The 19084-nt window shown below is 42.1% G+C and overlaps 6 protein-coding genes across 6 annotated transcripts; 5 read left to right on the forward strand and 1 right to left on the reverse strand.

Moving 5' to 3' along the window:
- Positions 1-24: 24 nt before the first annotated feature.
- On the reverse strand, positions 25-1521 carry BDB00DRAFT_963222 (concanavalin A-like lectin/glucanase domain-containing protein; the record flags this gene model as incomplete). Its single annotated transcript, XM_053129745.1, has 6 exons — positions 1130-1521; positions 885-1059; positions 564-671; positions 368-475; positions 201-273; positions 25-108 (listed from the first exon to the last, which is right to left on the reverse strand). Exons 1-6 carry the CDS (start codon positions 1377-1379, stop codon positions 25-27), a joined length of 798 nt encoding a protein of 265 aa, XP_052975073.1. The 5' UTR covers positions 1380-1521.
- A 1580-nt stretch (positions 1522-3101) lies between these two features.
- On the forward strand, positions 3102-4532 carry BDB00DRAFT_771864 (Snf7-domain-containing protein; the record flags this gene model as incomplete). The annotated part of the gene is made up of 4 exons (XM_053119998.1): positions 3102-3398; positions 3482-3621; positions 3706-3874; positions 3975-4532. 4 exons carry the CDS (start codon positions 3102-3104, stop codon positions 4530-4532), a joined length of 1164 nt encoding a protein of 387 aa, XP_052975074.1.
- Positions 4533-5032: 500 nt separating this feature from the next.
- On the forward strand, positions 5033-6380 carry BDB00DRAFT_771893 (DnaJ C terminal domain-containing protein; the record flags this gene model as incomplete). Its single annotated transcript, XM_053120001.1, has 3 exons — positions 5033-5074; positions 5173-5766; positions 5853-6380. 3 exons carry the CDS (start codon positions 5033-5035, stop codon positions 6378-6380), a joined length of 1164 nt encoding a protein of 387 aa, XP_052975075.1.
- Positions 6381-10280: 3900 nt separating this feature from the next.
- BDB00DRAFT_963230 (transmembrane amino acid transporter protein-domain-containing protein) lies at positions 10281-12247 on the forward strand. Its single transcript, XM_053129746.1, has 5 exons — positions 10281-10556; positions 10638-10756; positions 10848-10910; positions 10983-11315; positions 11402-12247. The coding sequence occupies exons 1-5, from the start codon at positions 10484-10486 to the stop codon at positions 12134-12136; spliced, it is 1323 nt and encodes a 440-aa protein (XP_052975076.1). The 5' UTR covers positions 10281-10483; the 3' UTR covers positions 12137-12247.
- A 1512-nt stretch (positions 12248-13759) lies between these two features.
- On the forward strand, positions 13760-14487 carry BDB00DRAFT_846674 (uncharacterized protein). Its single transcript, XM_053125173.1, has one exon. The coding sequence runs from the start codon at positions 13818-13820 to the stop codon at positions 14376-14378; it is 561 nt and encodes a 186-aa protein (XP_052975077.1). The 5' UTR covers positions 13760-13817; the 3' UTR covers positions 14379-14487.
- Positions 14488-16859: 2372 nt separating this feature from the next.
- On the forward strand, positions 16860-18513 carry BDB00DRAFT_28237 (uncharacterized protein). Its single transcript, XM_053116779.1, has 5 exons — positions 16860-17052; positions 17158-17330; positions 17406-17644; positions 17722-17875; positions 17946-18513. Exons 1-5 carry the CDS (start codon positions 17007-17009, stop codon positions 18120-18122), a joined length of 789 nt encoding a protein of 262 aa, XP_052975078.1. The 5' UTR covers positions 16860-17006; the 3' UTR covers positions 18123-18513.
- Positions 18514-19084: the final 571 nt, after the last annotated feature.

Here is a 19084-nt window from a genome sequence, read left to right on the forward strand (position 1 = left end):
CTCCAAAGCTGCTGGCGCCGCAAGTCAAGCGACAACGTTGTTGTATTCCGGATTGCATACACTCTCAATCTTTTGAATGTATGCGGAAATAACATCGTGTTGCTCCCACTGTATGTATACATATCATGGGTTTTTTACGTGAGTCAAAAAAACAAAGGTTTCTTTTTTCCTTCCCTCATAAGAGAAAAACAAACACTTACCGCAATCGGACCACGGGACCATTGAGCAGTGCCGGATTCAATGCTGCCATCCCACAAACCAATTTGGATACGACTAACATACAGTTTTTATAGCATCAGTTTTCAAGTGCATCTAGCGCCTATACGCTGTAGGAGGGGTGTTATTGATAGAGAATGAGGTAACTTACGCTGGTTCAGATGGGAATTTGCATACGCCAGCTCCATCGCACGTATCCTTCTTTTCCTTGGTGCGTACAAGCGTGCCATCAATATACCAATCGATACGGTCGGGAGTCCTGCATAACATGGGAGTTAGCTTTCTCACTCTATCTTCGGATCTTCCCTCTCACCACCCCCCACTAAACACTCTTTAGAGCAGCATACCAGTCAATTGTGTATGTATGATATTCATCAAATACCGGCCCGCCGGCAACTTCATGATAGCCGCCATTGACCGTATACAGCACTTCATGGCCCCAAAAGTAGTTGCTCCTGGAAAATTATAAAATCACACAGCAACAACAGGTAATGTGAGTTTATTGCTCTTGGTCGTCTAGACGCGTTTTTGCAATGCAAGATCAAGAGACACACTTACTGAGCGTGGTTTGGATCGCCTGTAACAACATATCATATCATAAAAAAACAGATCAAGTGAAGCGGTGAATACGAATCCTTAAAGTGGCAAGTATTAAAAAAACCACACACATACCTCCTAGCAATTCAAAATCAATTTCATCGCCACCATCGCCGATCAAAATGACAGCTGTAATGGCACCCCCTACGTTTGCTGATTTCACAGTGGCTGAAACGCGCCCATAATGCATATAGGACGATGCATTAAACGTTGGACCTCTTCCTTCATACTTGTTGTATGGCAAATCTAAAAAGAAAAAGAATCGTTTTTTTTGAGTCTTTTTTGTTTTAGGTATCAAACAAATGCCATAACAAACAATGAAACGCACTCTGGGCATCATGCATACGAACATACTGTCGAGGAGGCATCAAGTTCATTTTGATGCCACCGTCAGTGATATCATACGTGTCTTGGACCGTGTTCTCGGCAGACCATCCTTCAGTCGAGACACGGAAATCCGTATTGTAATTCTTGCAATCCGGTTTCTTTTGGTTGGTAGGGAAAGCGGATGTAATGGCAGCAAGCCAGACTGTACAGCTGAATAACGCTGCTGGTAGAGCCTTCATAATAAGTAGTAGTAGTGATACCAACTTCAATAGGTGGGGACAGGGAGAACCGGAAGGTTGGTTACTTTATATATGTGTAGTATATATCGAGAGCGAAAAAAAAAGTTAAAGACGACGACGACCAAAACAAAGTTAAATGGGTGACAGAGAGAGAGAGAGACGGAGTCTATTACGAGCACGCACTCTGGCGCCTTTTTATATTATACAGCATGATATTAATCTATTGATGGTGTATAGATGCGTGTCTCACCGAGTATATAAACTTTGTGCAAGAAACATTGTTTGCTTGGATAATAATGATCCATTTATGGAGAAATTTGTAGTAAGGGGGTTAGTAGGGAAAATAAGGGTGGAAAGGGAAGCAAGGGGGTATAGCCTCACCAAGTACACGTGCGCTAATATAATCCGATCTCTTGTCACCGCAAGCTCTTGCTATCATTATCATGGGACATCTTACCTCTGCTACATACTCGTGTTACTATGTACTCTACTTTGTAGGTTAGCACCGGATTACTGGTATCATATTGGCTATTTTAAGTTTTCTTTGTACGTGTAATGCAATCGATTGAAAAGTGAATTTATGCTACTATGATACCAGCCCGACAACTGAGTTTTTCTTTATTAGAGAGGTGTTATCTCGTTGTGATCGTAACCATTAGTTTTCGTAAGGTCGTCCAATAACGTCGAGCGGATAAAGACGGCAATTTTGCATCTTGTGATGTTGAATTGATTGACAAAATTTCATTGTTGCTATCCAGGTTTCTATGTTATTCTATGCGCAAGTAGTAATAGTGTCAAAGGAGGTTTGGTGGTTGTGGTTGAATATAAGCGCGCTGTAGCTCTGGGAATCCAACTTGTTGAATATGGTAATATTGTCATCATGTAGCATACACACAGTCTGTCTAGACCTTTTAATATAATGTGTATACTTGTGCCAGTAAAATTCAAGAAAAGGACCCACGACCGCTTGTTGATGCACCAGAATGTAATGTAGCGTTCTGCGGTATTGACAGCTTTGGGCATGAACCTACTAACAGGACGTGCATTATAACCGAGCTAGTTCTTCTACTGGTAACAGCATAATCTGTTTTTGGGTAGGCTTTTCAAGACCCGGCGAATATGCAGCAGAAAAAAAAAGGATACGCGCTACAGCTAATCTATATGATTTTCTCCACCTTTTATGTAATATATATAAACCCCTCAACTAAATGGCATCAAAACGAAACTCACGATTACAAGAATACCTCTCAAGTCAATATACCGATTTCGATCTTGCACACCCAACAAAACGCTTAACGTCCTTGTATTCCGATTTCTCCAAACTCGCCCTCTTGAATCCATATGGTTACGATGCCAACATTAGCTATTGGCGTTCATTGATTCTGGATTGCAACATTCAAGGGCTGCTCGGCACAAGCAATCACCGTTTGGTGATTAATTCCCATGAGCTGGCGGATTTGTTTGTACGGCCCGGAATGGGTAAACCTTTAGCATTAGATTGTGTTGTGGTAAGCATCTTGTTATTGTGGTTAAGGGGTGGTGGGGTGGGGAAACTCTCCGTTTACAATATGTTGAAACAACATGTCACTGGTACCTTTCTGGTGCTCGTACATCATGTATTAATAGAAAGAAATGACCAAGGATGGTGATATCATGACGTTACGCGAGTTCAATGAACGATATATTCCACCGACAACGTCCCAATCATGGCTGTCGTGGATTATGCAGAAATCTCAATACTGGCTGCTTCCAGCATCGTATCACCATGATAAGCATAATTATGTAGTCCTACCCACCGTCAAAGAAATTGCAAAGGGGATCTTGCAATCCTATGTCGATGAGCCAGCATCCAATTCGTCGAGTGCACTGATGACGTTCAGCGACTTTCGCGCTCGTTATGGCACGGATGGTGAACGGACACTGACGGATGATGATATCTGGTTATTGCTGCAGTACATGAGCTCAGAACTGGGCGTGGCTGTCGCGGATGATGTGCAAGGTTACGGTAAATCCCATGTGGTAAATAATTTGAGCTATAACACCCCAATTTTGTCATTTGGTAATCCACCACCACCACCTTACTCAATATATCTGTTATTTAGGCCATCAAATTCCCATATAAAGCACAAATAGGCACGCCATCAGCGGTTATCGATCAGCAAGACCGCGCTATCATTAGTATCAGAACAACATGTGATGCATTACATTCGCAAGTCGAGGAACTGCAACAGAAAGCAGAAGAGTAGGTGGCTACAAAAGTTCAGGCGAAAAGGGGAAGCCACTGTGTGCTTCAATGTCTTTAGAAACTAAAACAAAAACTTTCTAGATACACTGCGTCAGCCAAAGTACACTATGCCGAAGGTCGCAAGTCTCAGGCCATGTACGCTTTTAAAAAAAAGAAACATTTGTTGGAAATACTCGATCGTCGGTTACGGTCGGTGGAGACGATGGAAACGTTGCTTATGAAGATTGAAGCTTCTCAAAATGACCTGCAGGTAAGCAAGTTTGCTGGCGACATGGATGCACACAACATAAAGGCAGATTATACGAATGGACATCGGTTCTGTGTGGGTTATAACATATAAATATACACAGATCGTTCGAGCATTTAATATTGGCGCCGATGCACTACGGAATATGGTGTCGGACCAAGACTTATCAGTCGAAGCTGTGGATGAAGCGCTGTTCAATGTTCAACAAGCGTTCCAAGACCACAAGGAAGTAGAAGAAGCCATTATGGGCGGCGTGGATCAAGCGAGTCGTGTACATATCGCGGATGATGAAGAAGAATTGGAAAAGGAGTTGGCCGAGTTAGAGCAGCAGGAAAGGCGACAACAGGAACAAGTAGAGCAGCAACGAAAAGAACGAGAAATGCAACAACAAGAACAAGAACAGCAACGCCGTGATGTACTTGATATATCAAGTTCTCCACCACCACGGCAGCTTACACATTCCGCACCACCACCATCACCCTCAGATTCCGAGTTGGCGAGAATCCATTATTTGTTTGGCAAACTCAAAAAGGCACAACCACCACCGTCAAAGTTACCATCAGCAGCAGCAGCAGTTCCGACAACAACGCGGGACCGTCGTCAGCAGCAGGAACATCAGCATCAGCAGGAGCGGGAACCAGAACCGGAACCGGCGATCTAAGTCACAAACCACTCAAAAGGAACATAATACCCCACCCACAATTATAATTATACATTACGTTATATAGCTTTTTCTCCATTTATTGCTACTGTATCGTTTTCTCTTCCACGCATAATAACGAGACGAACACGACACGAAGCATGGCGATCGAAACAGCTTACTATGAAACCCTCAATGTCGAAACCACGGCGTCCGATCAAGAGATCCGAAGGGTAAATAGTTAAAAAACTCGAAATTCGCTTATTTTTCTCTCTGCTTTTGAATGGAGTCCTTGTCATTATTCCCAAACGTTCTTACCACAACAACAAACAACTGTCATGTACGCATATTTTTCTCTGTAAAAAATTGAAATTCGTATAGGCATATAAAAAGTTGGTATGTAAATAAAACCGTCCTTTTTCTTTATTTTCTTTATTCTTGGCCTTGTTTTAATATTTTTTTTTGTGTGTTATGTGTGTATGTATGCGTTTTGTGGTTCACGATATATGTATATCTAGGCTATGAAATACCATCCAGACAAGAACCCTGACGAAGGTGAACGGGTAAGACAAAAAAAGAAGATCTTAATGATCATTCAATCACATACACACACACACACCTATTTTAACGCTTTGAGGGTATATCTGCTAAATCAAACCAGTTCAAAGAAATCTCACACGCATACGAAGTCTTGTCCGACCCTGACCGACGAGCCCACTATGATCAATTTGGCGAAGGAGGTCCTGGTGGTGGTGGTGGTGACTATGGCGGTATGTCTGCCGACGACTTGTTTGCCAACTTGTTTGGTGGCATGGGAGGAGCAAGCTTTGGTGGCGCTGGCTTTGGTGGCATGCCACAACAGCGCGGTCCTCGCAAGGGCGAAAGTATGAAATATCCACTCGCAGTATCATTGGAGGACTTATATAACGGCAAACGGACCAAGCTCGCGTTGGAAAAAAATGTGATTTGTACAACATGCAGTGGACGGGGTGGCAAGACGGGTGCTACACGTAAATGTGGCGCGTGTCATGGTCGTGGATTTGGCGTGGCCATGCGACAGATGGGTATGGGTATGGTCCAACAGATGCAAGTGCCCTGTGAAGAGTGTAACAGCACTGGTAAGATTGCAAAGGACAGATGCAAAAAGTGCCGTGGCAAGAAGGTCACGACGGAAAAGAAGTTTTTGGATATCTACGTCGAAAAGGGTATGATTGATGGACAAAAGATCTGCATGAAGGGCGAAGGTGATCAAGAGGTAAAGACTTGAAAAAACTTTTATAGCTTAGTATGGCCACAGTCTCGCTGATAAACATTTGCTTTTACTACTTGATGAAACTATAGCCGGGAGTGGAGCCAGGCGATGTCAACTTGGTGTTACAACAAAAGGAACACAATGTCTTTGAACGACGCGGCGATGACTTGTTGTGCCATATCAAGATTTCGTTGAGTGAAGCATTGTGCGGATTCAACAGAGTGGTGGTCAAGCATTTGGATGGCCGAGGTATCCAAGTGCAGCATCCTGCAGGCCAGGTGATCAAGCCAGGAATGGTCAAGCGCGTGCCCAACGAGGGTATGCCCATCTATAGACGGTCGGACAACCACGGCGATCTCTATATCCAGTTTGATGTCGAATTTCCACAAGATTATTTCGCCACCCCAGACAATGTCGCTGCCATGGCCAATATCTTGCCCAAGCCAAAACCCAATGCTGTGTCCAGCGCATCCTATGACATTGTTGACGAATGTGCCTTGATTTCGGGCGACCTTGAATCCTTTGGTGCATCTGGCCAGTCAAGAAATGCGTATGACGAGGATGATAGCGATGATGAGGGACGGGGTGGTAGCGGTATGAACTGTGCGCAGCAGTAAAAATTCGTAAAGCAGTAGCGAGTACGAATCGCATTTAGTATTCAATTGTAGTAGATATGATACACACACACATCTTCTGTACATTTCTCTTCCCCACCCCTCTTTACTTTTTTCTTTTGACCCCATTTGCAACAATAACAACGGAAATTTCCTCATATTCTTAGATAGAGACAACATAAAAAACAATTAGGATACTACCTCCCTCCCACAACATAAATTGTTTTTAAACCTGTGGATCGCATCTCGTTTATTATACTTACTAATGAGTTTGAAATTGGTCAAGAGACTTTGAATGCTCAAAATTTGATCATAACGCACATCCGTGTGGTTTGATTTAACATGTGGCCCGTCCTTTGTGTATGACGACTATGCCACATTATCATCATACGTTGTTGCCCCCCCCCCACCCTCACCAGCAAGCCATAAGATGTTATAGTTTATGGCAACAAAGATACGTACATGTTGCGCTAAATCATCAAGCGGGTTATACCTTGCAGTTGACGCTCTCCGACGCCTAGCAAGAAAGCAACAGATTCAATCATCACACAGAATTTTACTTTTCAAGTTGGTGTGTTTTGCTAGGAGAACCAGATCGTGGGCCTTTTGCCAACGAATAGACGTTATGAACCACTCGCACATTCTTGTGTCGCCTTGATCGTGTTGTTTTGAGCTACAGTAGTGCTTTTGCTGGCTCGCCTCGTCCTGACCGCCCTAAAATACTTTTGATATCATGTAAGGCTGCAAAATCAAAGTCTGGATTGTTGTTGGTGATATGCAGTACCCAGTCCACACGCTTCGTGATAGCTTCAGGATAAGTGCGCCTTCTAGTTTTGTAGGCCTTTTCATCGCAAGCCCATACTTTTGTACAAGGTGCATATGTGAGTGAATGTCAAACCAAACGTGTCCCAAAGTGATCCTTGTGCTTCTTTGATGGCTTTGGTTGGAACATCAACATTTCTATAGAGCTGTCGTATGCTCAGCTGTTACTGTTGATGGTCTTCCTTGCAATTTCTTCATTTGGCGCGGTAGATACGGCTCTTCGTTATTAAACGATTCCAATGAGCATATAGACAGGCAAAGTAAGTTCACAAGCAGCTGTAGCTGCGCTGAAGGTCACACTTTGAATCATAACAATAAGTTGAGCAATCTGCATATCGTCGTTTTTCTGTAAGGTCATGTTACATAAAAGCAGATAAGAGACGTTTAAACAATATGAATAGAGGAGAGATACGATGAAATGCATAGCTGATGATATCACCTCTTGGATTCACGATTCGCTTTGATGGATGTTTTCTGTATCATACGTAGTATATTCATTTACTATTCTTCATTCTTTTTGCATGATTCTTGTAGTTACATATATAGTACCTAGTTAGTATAGTAGCAGCAAAATAAAATTCTGTATAAAGCATGTACTTCGCAAGATACGCCTGTATAATAAAAGTATTCTCTTTTAATGTATTGATTATCGAGTTTGACGCTAAACGACATCTACATTCCGAAGAGTTTTTGTGGTTTATGTATTTTGCTGTTTGGATGGAGAATTTACGACAAGAGATACTCGTCATCATATGTACCTTAGTGGCATAAGTAAGTTTTTCACTATGGGCAAGGTTCTCTCGTTGTTGTCATTGTTGGACGCCAAGCGTTCCAGAGTTCTCAATAAGTTCGGACCAAATGAAGATGTCTCCATATGTATGGGTTTGTCGTTATGATCTTTGGTACCTGGGCAGCCGTTGAAGCCCTGATCGATGTATTTGCGAACGGTTACACTTATGATGTAGGGGTATTTACAACATTCTCTATAGTTATACCACCGAAAAAAAAATCATGACTCTGCTCTTTGTTATTGCATTCATTCAAAAAAGTTTACACATATATAATGCAGTATTGCACCAGCAGCTGGAAATAATGAGGAAAATGAAAAATAAATATAATTAATATCATGGATGCGCGCATATACTATCTGGAAGTCTGTATGACTGTATGGTTGGATGTTGTTGGCAAAGCAAAGTAATCTATCCTTGTTGACCGCAGATGTCGCTGGACAAGCGTAAAACAAAGGATTCAGCCAGCGCTTTTATGAGCAGAGAGTCCAAGAGTGGCAGTGTCCGACCAACTATCGCCATCCTAGTTTCGGCTTGTGCATTTCTAAGGTCATGCGCCGGTCGATTTTGTCCAAACACCAACTGTCGTCAGCTATAGTACTGGTCGATTCTTGTCACAGTTACGTGATCGGGATTGGAAGAATGTATAAAGGAACATGTGTGTGCTTTTCTTTCCTAAGAGAGGGAAAAAGATCTGTTATCATAAGATGTATCGAGCGGTTGTGTACGTTACACACGGTGGCAAAATGAATGTAACAACTAAGAATGCAAGATACTTCTTTCCAGGGCAGCAGCAGCTGCAACCACCGTTCGTAAAACACCAACATGTGTTTCTCTCTCTCACTCCCATGGGCTGCCATAGGACAAACAAGGGTATCCTCTTATAGGCGTAGCCACTCGTTCTAAGTTTCGTCGACCGACACGATCGAAGTCCTAGTGATGATCTGCCCAGTCTTTTATCTGACCATGAAATTCGGGAAAACGTCTATCCTGCTTTCCCATATGCTCCAGTATCTCGGCGCGACACTTCAATACCATACATCATCAATGAGATTTAAGAAACGTTGCGGGCTCATCAAACGACAGGAGCGTGGAGGTTTACCTGGGTGATACTCTGCAGGGTAGCTCGTTCAAGAAATTGGCGGGGCGTGTGAAAACAAAGATCCGAGGAACGGTAACTAACACCGTCGCCCCGCTGATCCGACATCAAAACAAAAATGAAGAGATGCTACGAATTTACGTTGCGTGGATATACTCAAGTACCTGGAATGCTTTGTACTTTGTATATATTGGCAGCGTCTTCTAGTTGCTAAGACGATATTCTGAAAACAGGGCTATACAACCTTAAAACGCGAAATGGAGGCTGGCACCTGGCCCGCACCTATTTTTTTTCGTTCTGATGTGCAGCGCTGTCTTAAAGTCAAATCAATGTGTAACACCTTCGCTCGGACCTGGTAAAGTGCCATGTCTTCGGCGCTAGACATATGCGTATTACATGGCCTAGTATTTCTTAAAGGAAGAAGATATACAAAAGCAAGGGAGACGTCAGATATACTGTGTGCTCACTATAAGAAACACTCAAATGACAGAAGATTAACCCTTTTGTGGAAAAAATCACATTTTGACACGGGTCGCTGTAAATAGAAATTGTCGGCTCCCTGTTTTGGGCCATGGTCTGGTTAAAAGATGGCATATAGAGTTTTCTCACGATTGTAACACCGTATATCTTGATGTCCAAGCGTGTAATGCATCATTTTTCTGACATCGATGTTATAGACCAAGCAGAGGACGGAAGTGGTGTATGTGTTTTGGTATGTGTGATAGGCAAGAGAAAGCTAACTGCACCGCTATTGGTATTAAGTCAATAACAACTCAACTTGTCTCCGATATAGACAGCACTCAGCTTGCGTGCTCGTTGGTTCAACTCCACTTCTCCACAAAGTTTTATACGTGTTATGTTATTTTTCGGGGACGAGAAGTAACCCCGTTGCCTCTTTTAGATCCCACATAGTATTAGTACTACAACCACAAATCACATCGTTTTGCGTCTTCTGTATAACTGATAGTCGTCTGATTTGGTGGGAAAGAGAAAGGATGAGCATGACACGATTTGAAGCGAAATGGTTGGATCCTCCGAGCTAATTCGACCTTCCACCTTTAACATCATTGTTGCGCATTTGTGCTTTCATGTTGCCATCGTCGTTCTTTATTTTTTTTACTACTGCTGCTGCTATATTAAGACAAGGATGATTGGCCCCTTTGGGTTTACACAGACGTTCGGGAACGACAGCATGGAAAATACTAATGTAGCGCGCGAAGAAAGAGTGTATTTCTTCACCAATTTATTGCTATACTTGATATGCCTGAAACCTTATTCAGGCGCAGATTCGATAATTTTTTTTTTAAAAAGATCTTGTTTTCTCCGTTTTATTTATTATATCTCATTGTTTTTCTATTTCTCCTCCTCCTTCGCCCTTTTCCTTCTTTCTATACCGTATGTCAAAGATGCTGAAAAGTGAAAAAGGAGCGACGAATTTTGTCGCCAGTACCCATTCCGAAAGTATAATAGGTATAGAAATAGACAAAACTCATGAGTCAAGTTAGTGTCCTTGATCTGGTTACTGATATTAGACGTGTAAACATTGCATAGACTTTGAATTTGGCAAAGAGGGCTACGATGTTGACCGGACAAATGGTTCTTCATCCTGGTACGCATTTTACAGCATTGTCTGTCTTGTTGCAGGCACGGGCATGTTGGGTTTGCCATTGGTAAATTATCTTTTGTCGAGCGCACGAACAAGAAATCAAAAAAGAATGAGAACCCCGATTTCTCATTTACGTAATTTTCATTCATAACTAGGCCCTCAGAAAAGGTGGTTGGGCCGGTCTCGTCATGCTGATTCTAGCATGGTGGATGTCTATCGTAAGAGAACATATTTATACACGCTTCTATTTAGATACGTTGTCACTGACTAGTAGTATTTTGGGCATGTAGTATACAGGCGTCATCATGCAAACGTGTATGTACAAGGGCAAAAACCGACGACTGGCGTCTTTCAAAGAAATTGCCACTACATCATTTGGCTCAATTGGAGGCTGGGTCTCCTTCTTTTTCACAACGTGGATCTATATCGGTACAGCTGTCCTGTACGTAGTACTCGCAGCCAGCAACTTGAATCAACTGTGTGAAGGCACAGCAGGTGAACTCGGTACTTTTGCATGGACCATCATCTGGTGTGGTGTTATCGGCATTCCGTACATTTTTGCAAAATCAATGAACAACGTTGCATGGACCAGTCTTTTGGGTTTGGTTGCTGTTATGACTACGGTAAATACATTTTTGTGCTCTGCAACCCACAGACAATGAATACGATGCTTATCACTACGAGGTGCCTATTTCACAACTTATTATAGATGCTGATCACAATTATCTTGGCCGGTATCGATGCTCCTAATCACACCGACAGCCACAAAGATAACGTTATTTGGGATGGTTTCCCCGTCGCTCTCGCCACCATGTCGTTCAGTTTCGGCGCCAATGTCGTCTATCCAAACATTGAAGGCTCGATGAAGAACCCTAAGCGCTGGCCTTTTGTTGTGACCGGTGCCTTGAGCTTTGCCGCTGTCATGTATATCGCAATTGCAGTTTGCGGCTACTACATTTACGGCATCGATGTTGTCAGTCCTGTTTATAACAGTGTTCCCCCCGGCCCCGCACGTATCGTTGCCATCGTCCTGATCACCATCAATTCCGTCGTCTCTGCACCTATCTTGCTTGTATCCTTTGCATTAGACGTCGAAGATATGCTCAACATTACCGTCGAACGGTTCGGAAAAACAAAAGAATTTCTTATTCGTACATGTCTACGTGCGGCTATCATGGTGTTCGTCGGTGCTATCGGCATTCTTATCCCTTTCTTTGACTTGCTCATGTCTTTACTCGGTGCTTTCGCCAACTGTGCAATCATCTTCATTTTCCCGGTTCTTTTCTATTGGCGCCTTACCGGGTTCCGTAACAAGAAGATTTATGAGTTGGCGTGGAATTGTTTAATCATTCTGGTCGGTCTCGTTGGTCTGATCTTTGGTACCAAGACCGCCATTGAAGATTTGATCGATACCTTTGCTGATGGTTATCAATACAATATCTAACACCAGCAAAACTAGACAATTCGTGTTCTTTTATTTGTTTCTCTTTTTTTGTGCTATGTGTATTTTAATACCGTATATATCCCCTCTTTCTGTATGTATCTTTATTACTCCGTTCTTACCTATGACTGTTACGTTTTTCGTTAGCATTGGTTTCTTTATTATTAATAGTAAACTTTACAAGTGTATTATACCAAACGAGCTATTGCCGACACGTTCACAAAAGATGATGTGTATCAAACAAATTAATTGAGAAAGAGGATTTATATATTATTAACGTTTGACAGGAAGATCTCCTTATTATCGTATCATCGGTAATCATGGATATTGGTTGCGGTTAATGACTGACGTTAATGTTTTTGCTTATAGAATTCTGTCTGATTTGCTGGTTGTTTGTCCTCACATCCTATTGATTTACTTGATAAACTTCTATTAGGACGCTCCGTATACATACGGGGAAGATACTCTGTCTGATACATCGACTATTGGTGGTATTTGAGGCTTTAGTGTAGTCGCTCGTTACTATAGCAACGTGTGAGTGACTTGGTACATACATCCAGCTCTATAATAAAAAATCTACCTCTCTCTGCATGTACATGAATAGCGGGGTGTCGCCAACGGATATAGACTTGGGGAGATAGAAAAAAGGGGTTGCGCGCGGCTAGCTGTGGGATACAGCACAGTCCGTTATGCACACCCTTTCTTCCAGCAAAGCTTATTTTCCATACATAACGTACAGAGCGAAGACATGGGACGCCTCAATTTGGAAGGACCTTGCCTTTTTATTGAAATGACAGCATTCATAGATGCTACTTCCATGGCAGCTCTTGAAAGCATAAAGAAGCTCTATGGGGTTCTGTGTACGATATGAAACGATAAGATATACTATTATCCTATATAGAATAACTATAGTGAAAAGCACGAATCATTACTACAAAAAAACATCCGATCACATAAGATATTGAGCAAATGAATGATTTTTCGCCACTAGGGGGAAAGGGATGGCCGGAGCAGCTTCTTACAGCCTTGTACCCTTGCTAGAAAATTGCGCCGGCGTACACTGCTTACTATGCCGAAGCGGGGAATAAAGGGTCATTCCCCTTGCTTATTCATGTAAATGGTCGAGATATAAGACTCTTGAGAGCAAGGAACAAGTAGAAGCTATTACAGTTATTTTTAACTCACCTAAGGAGCACTGATTGTGCACGACCCTTCAGAAAATTACGACGATTGATATTATACTCGCACTCTTTATAGTATTACATGAGCTTTCCTTTCAATTAGCGTGAAAAAATGTAGTTTTGGACCTATGTAGTGGAAACCATGTTATGCACACACCGCGATATCAAGAGCGCCAACAATGTTAAATATAAGCATTTTCCAGCGGTTCCTGAAAAATTGCTTCATGCATAGCTATGCGTGATTCTCCTAAGCGAAAATGCTTCTTTAAAGCGCCTATCAATTGGAAAACACAACATTACTCAATTCCGGGAAAGGGGTATCCAGATGCCCGCCTAGAAGCAGGAGATATATGTAATATATACAAGGAGAAGAAATACTTTTCAGGTACGAGCATGTAGAAATCGGAGACTCGACAGAAAGTGAGAAATAGATATATAAAGGTGGCCGGTAACTACTACATTTATCTACCATCTTCTAGCCACATTACTTCTCTTTTGTAACCATGCAAATCAAGTTTTCCTCTCTATTTCTGACGGTGGTCCTGGCTTTGCACCTGTGTTTCCTGTTCTCGGCCTCTGTCCAAGCCCATCCCACTGGCTCGAACGATCCATCCGGTGTCACTGCCGAAGGCGCTGACAAAATAAAGCAAGATGTTGCTGCCGCTGCTGCTTCTGAACATGGCACTACTACTGGCAGTACTCCTGGAGGAACAGAAACAGAAAGACGCCAATTTGCAACTTACTTGCGTGCTCTCGATACCGCCATTCAGCGCTCCCGGGCTGAATCAAAGGGCCCGTCCGGCAGTGTCCCCTTTATGAACACAGTTGCAATCCAGATGGTTAAATTGACGTCAAGTCCCGAATATGAGCAGCAAGGCCAACAGCCAGCGGAAGGTGAGCAGCAACCCGCCCCGAGTCGAGACGATTTGATTGCAATCGCTGTGGATGTTGTCAACGGAGCTGCCGACGGATTTTTTGAAAATACTGGAATCACCGGACTTCTCAAGACAACATTGTTGACATTGCTTGGTACCGTCATCTCGCTTATCAAGATGTTGATGTGAAAACCTTCTCTCTCCCAATATATAACTTAAACCTAATTAATTTTCAAATGACTCTTCTTTGAGCCTAATATCCAAGATACTTCTAATAAAATAAGCATGTTGTAAAAGCCTTCTTTAAAATGCACATTAATCTGCAGGCAACCTGTTCACAAATATATCACTTGCTTATCAAAGGTCCAGTAGGATTGATGTTAATAAAGTCTTTCTGCGCACGCAGTCTGAGTCATTTATTATATGATTGGGGTTGTGGTGGTGGCAACGTATTACCGCTTATATACAGTATCATACATATTCTGTTTCGTAGCGGCAAAGTGTCAGTAAAGTATTGTTACAACTACTAGCATGCAAATGTTTCTTTCGAGTACAACAGCAGCAGCTCCAATAACCGTTCGTAAACCACAGAATGCGTGCTTCTCTCTCACTTTGGTAGACTGCATAGTACAGATTGGAGCCCTGTAGTAGGCGCAGATATTCTTTTAAAGTTGTTTCATTATACCATCGATTGACACGATCCACGTTCCTTATCCAGTTCCGTCTTGAGGCTGGTGATGATCAGCCTCTTATTTGACTATCGATTTTGGAAAGACGTCTGTCCTGCCTTCATTTTGCAAGTACAGGTGCTGATGCAACAGTGCTCTTGTTGCCCCAGTATTTTGGCGCGACATACCAAAATTGTATTTATCGATGGACTGTGAGAAAATCTGCGCGTTTCTCAAAGCGACAGGACCGTGGAAAAATTGGAGAGTCAGTGTGGGTAATACTTTTGCAGCGTAGGAATGTGGCAGGGTACATGAAAAACAGACTGTCACCCTGCTGATTCGTAGCCGAAGAAACGATTAAATACCATGCCTTTCTCTTATACGGAAATACTCGAATAATTGGAATTCTTTGAACTTTATGTATACAACCTACATCATCTTCTAGCTGCTACGCCGATAATCAAAGGGCTATACAGCAAGCAACAATCTAAACAATAATAACAGAGGTCGGCACCTAGCCCACTCTGGTCGCTTATCTTTTATTCTGATGTGCATAGTTGTTTCAAAGCCAAATCAACGTGTACCACCTTCGCTCAGACCTAGTAATTTTTCCAAAGCTTCAGCGCTTGGGCAAATGCAAAACAAGAACATGACCATTGCGCCGCGTTTGACTTGTTAATAAGTCTTGAAAAGAATATGCATAACAACGAAAACGTCAGATATGATGCTGCTAATGTGCTCTCCAGAAAAAAAACACCCATATCATCAATGGAAAATGGATCTTTTCGTTCGACATGGGTCGCTTTAGAAATTGACGTCCTCCTGTTTAGGACGATTATCTGTTTGGAGACGGCATTTATTTTCTCACGACTGTAACACCGAATGTCGTCATGTCCAAATGTGTAATATCTTTCTTTTATTTTATTTTGTTGCGTGAATGTTAAGCAGAGGAGGAATGGGTATGATATATGCGTTTTGTATGTGTAATAGAAGTATACGAAGAGAAAAGCTAGCTGCACCGCTATTTGCATTTTTATAAGGTACACCAGTTGTAAAACGTAGTCTTCGATATTTATCGCACTCAGCTTGTGTGCTCGTTGCTTTGATATTCGTATCAACCCGTTTTCTTCACAACGTTCTATACGTGCTATGATTTTATGAGGACGCGAGGTAACCTTGTTGCTTCTTCTGGATCTCAGATGTATAGTGCTTTAACCACCGGAGGTCACATCGCAGTGCGCTTTATCTATAACCGATAATAACCCAATCTTGTGAGAAAGAGTTATTTATAATATAATTGAAGCTAATTAGATGGTTCCTCCGATCTAATTTGTCATTCCAACGGGATCATTGTTGCTGTTGTGTATATGTGCTTTCATTACCGTCGTCGTCAATGATCTTTTAATATTACTGCTGCTATTTTAGGCTGATTGGTCTCTTTGGATGTACGCAGGCGTTCGGAAACGATAGCATAGGAAAACTATTTTTTTGTAGCTCTTGTTTTCTCCTCTTTATACCTTATGTCAAGTATACTGAAAAAAAGAGCAAAAGTAACGACGGATTTTACCTCCAGTATGTACCACTTTCGAAAGCATGATAGGTACTTGAATAGACATTTTAAAAAATGCGTTACCCTTGATTCAATTACTAAATGTACGTGTTAAATTGACATAGGTTTTGATATTGGCAAAGAAAGCTACGATGTCGACCGTAAAAACGGTTCATCAGCCTGGTACGCATATAACGACACTGTTTGTATTGTTGCAGGCATGGGTATGTTGGGTCTGCCATTGGTAAATTATCTCTGCTTAGCAAACAGGCTCACAGAAAATGTGGTCGGGCCGGTCTTGTCATACTTTAGAGCACCAGCAGCGGTCGCTGTTAAACACCCTGTTATGTTAAATTTTAACAGAATGCTTAACACTCAGACCCTGCAGCGGTTACTGTTATCGTACTGTTAAATTTCACAGCTTCTTAGCCTAACTCTACCTTCAACTCTTTTGACTTGGTAGTGAAGTATCCTCCAACTTTTAAACCCGGTAGTAAAATACCTTCAAGATCAAAACCATGAAACTTTCTCTAGCAACATCTTTCAGCAATAATTACAACTGGAAGCTTGGATAATGAGACACCTCACGGAGCCTTGGAAATGGAACGTTCAGATCTTGAAACACATCGAAGCAAGTGCCATGAAGGTATGCCTACTGCCTTTTAAAAGCTTTGATAAAAAAAAGTTTTTTTACAAAAAAAGAATTGAGAAAAGATACTAAAAACTATAATGCCTCTTTTGACTTTAATAGAAATCGAGAAGTACGTGAAGGAACAACATAATGCTGGCGGCGACATTTGTCTTGCTCGGTTTCTAGCTGATAAACAAGGGTTTGTCGCTGAAAATTCATCAAAAATAAGTAACTACAAGGCATTTTGGAGACACTCTTTCGGACGTATCGTCAAGAAACTCGGTGTCAGAACGGTAATAAGTTATATTGATAAAGACAGGATGCGAAAAAAAAAGCTTTTTTACTGACATAAACGCATTTTTGTATAGGCGAAAGGAAGAGCCAACTGGAAAGCAATAGAAGCCAGTATCAACAAAGAAGGTGAACCAAGTAGTTTGACATCATCAGCATCCAAAACGCTATCTGGAACGCCATTGTCTGCAAAAGTATTGGAGTATGTCAACGAGATGTATAATAGCAAGCTCAAGTATCCAAAATGGCAGTTATCGACCGGAAAGATCGTAGAAGACACGATGCATGCGTTTGCCAAGGAATGTCTATATGAACAGTAGGTACCACCTTTTATTGACTGTATTTTGTACACATAGGCTATATTAAGGAAACTGACCTCTGTTTGTATGGTAGCTTTTCTCTTTCATTGATCTTAGACATCAGTGATCCTTGTTGGAAATCGTATTTCACACCTGCTGAAATGGTAGAGCTACGCACGTACCATAAGCCCGAGCTCAAGCCGTTGCCAAAAGAAGTAAAAGAATACCTGGACAAGTTCTCCGGTGTTGTATGTCTTCCTTCTTTTTTTTATTTATTATTTATTGTATACTAACTTTACCCGGGTATTGTTTTTGTAGTACGATCTCAACAAGCTTATTGATATCCATATGCAAAATCGCTTCCACCCATCTCAAGCTGATTTGCATTGGGTTGAAAAGACAATTGGTGACATCTTGGATCTATACTATTATAGCTATGATGTTGACAACAAAACGGAAGCCGATCTGGTTCGTCTTGTCACTGTGTCTGGATAATCTCAACCAACAGCTGGAGACGAATAACGAGCCTTTGGAGATTGAAAAGTGGGTCGGCAATGCTTGGTGGCTGGATGCGCCAGAGAGACGTATCATGTATCGATGCAAGGCACAAAGTGTCGTTGTGTCGTCGACGGCAACATCAAGTAGTAGTAGTCAACAACAACAACAGCAGCAGCAGCAATTGGGTAATATCATCGTGTGGGATCATGTGGTGCTGGTCTTATTGCCACCCGTCTTGTCTAATCCATTTCCTATTGTTGTTTGCATCGTTCCACCACATCATCATGATACAACGGCACCAGCGATAGTAACGCTAGCGCATCCACCGCATGGGATCACTTAACGAGTCCAGTTAGATGCACCACAAAAACTGGTTGAAGCCATTGCTGATGCACAAAAGGAACTGAAGCAAAAGCAACCGCACTTGTTGTCTGATGCGCCACTCGTATCGTCAACCATACAGTCATGGACTGCTGCTGTTCGATTGCCAGACGGACGATTAGTTGTTGGATCACATCATGGCGTCACCCTATACCCATCACGTGAACGTATCATCGAAATCGATTGCTTCAAACTAGCAATTTTTGCAACGAACCATCACCACGATAGCGGACCATTTCTTGTTGTTACCAGCCACCGTCGCCAAGTCCTTTTGTTATACAAACTCGACGGAAATAATAACCGCATGATGCGGGATCAGCAGCCGTGTATGATTGAAAATGTCTTGGGCGGGTTCCATGTCATTGATTAATACATTGCATATCAAGACCGGGCGGATATGCTTGTGCATTTGTGGAATCCGAGGAAACGACGTTCTGCCAAGACTATTGATGTCCAGTCTGTACGAGTATCTGGATTTTCTTGTTTTATTGAACAGGAACGACATTGGCTGGTGATGGAATGTGACGAGGATTTTGCGCTGGTGGATATTTCGGGCCAAGCCATGCGTAGGCGGATTT

This window comes from Zychaea mexicana (genome assembly GCF_025766255.1).
Source record: "Zychaea mexicana strain RSA 1403 chromosome Unknown BDB00scaffold_101, whole genome shotgun sequence".
Lineage (NCBI taxonomy): Eukaryota > Fungi > Mucoromycota > Mucoromycetes > Mucorales > Lichtheimiaceae > Zychaea > Zychaea mexicana.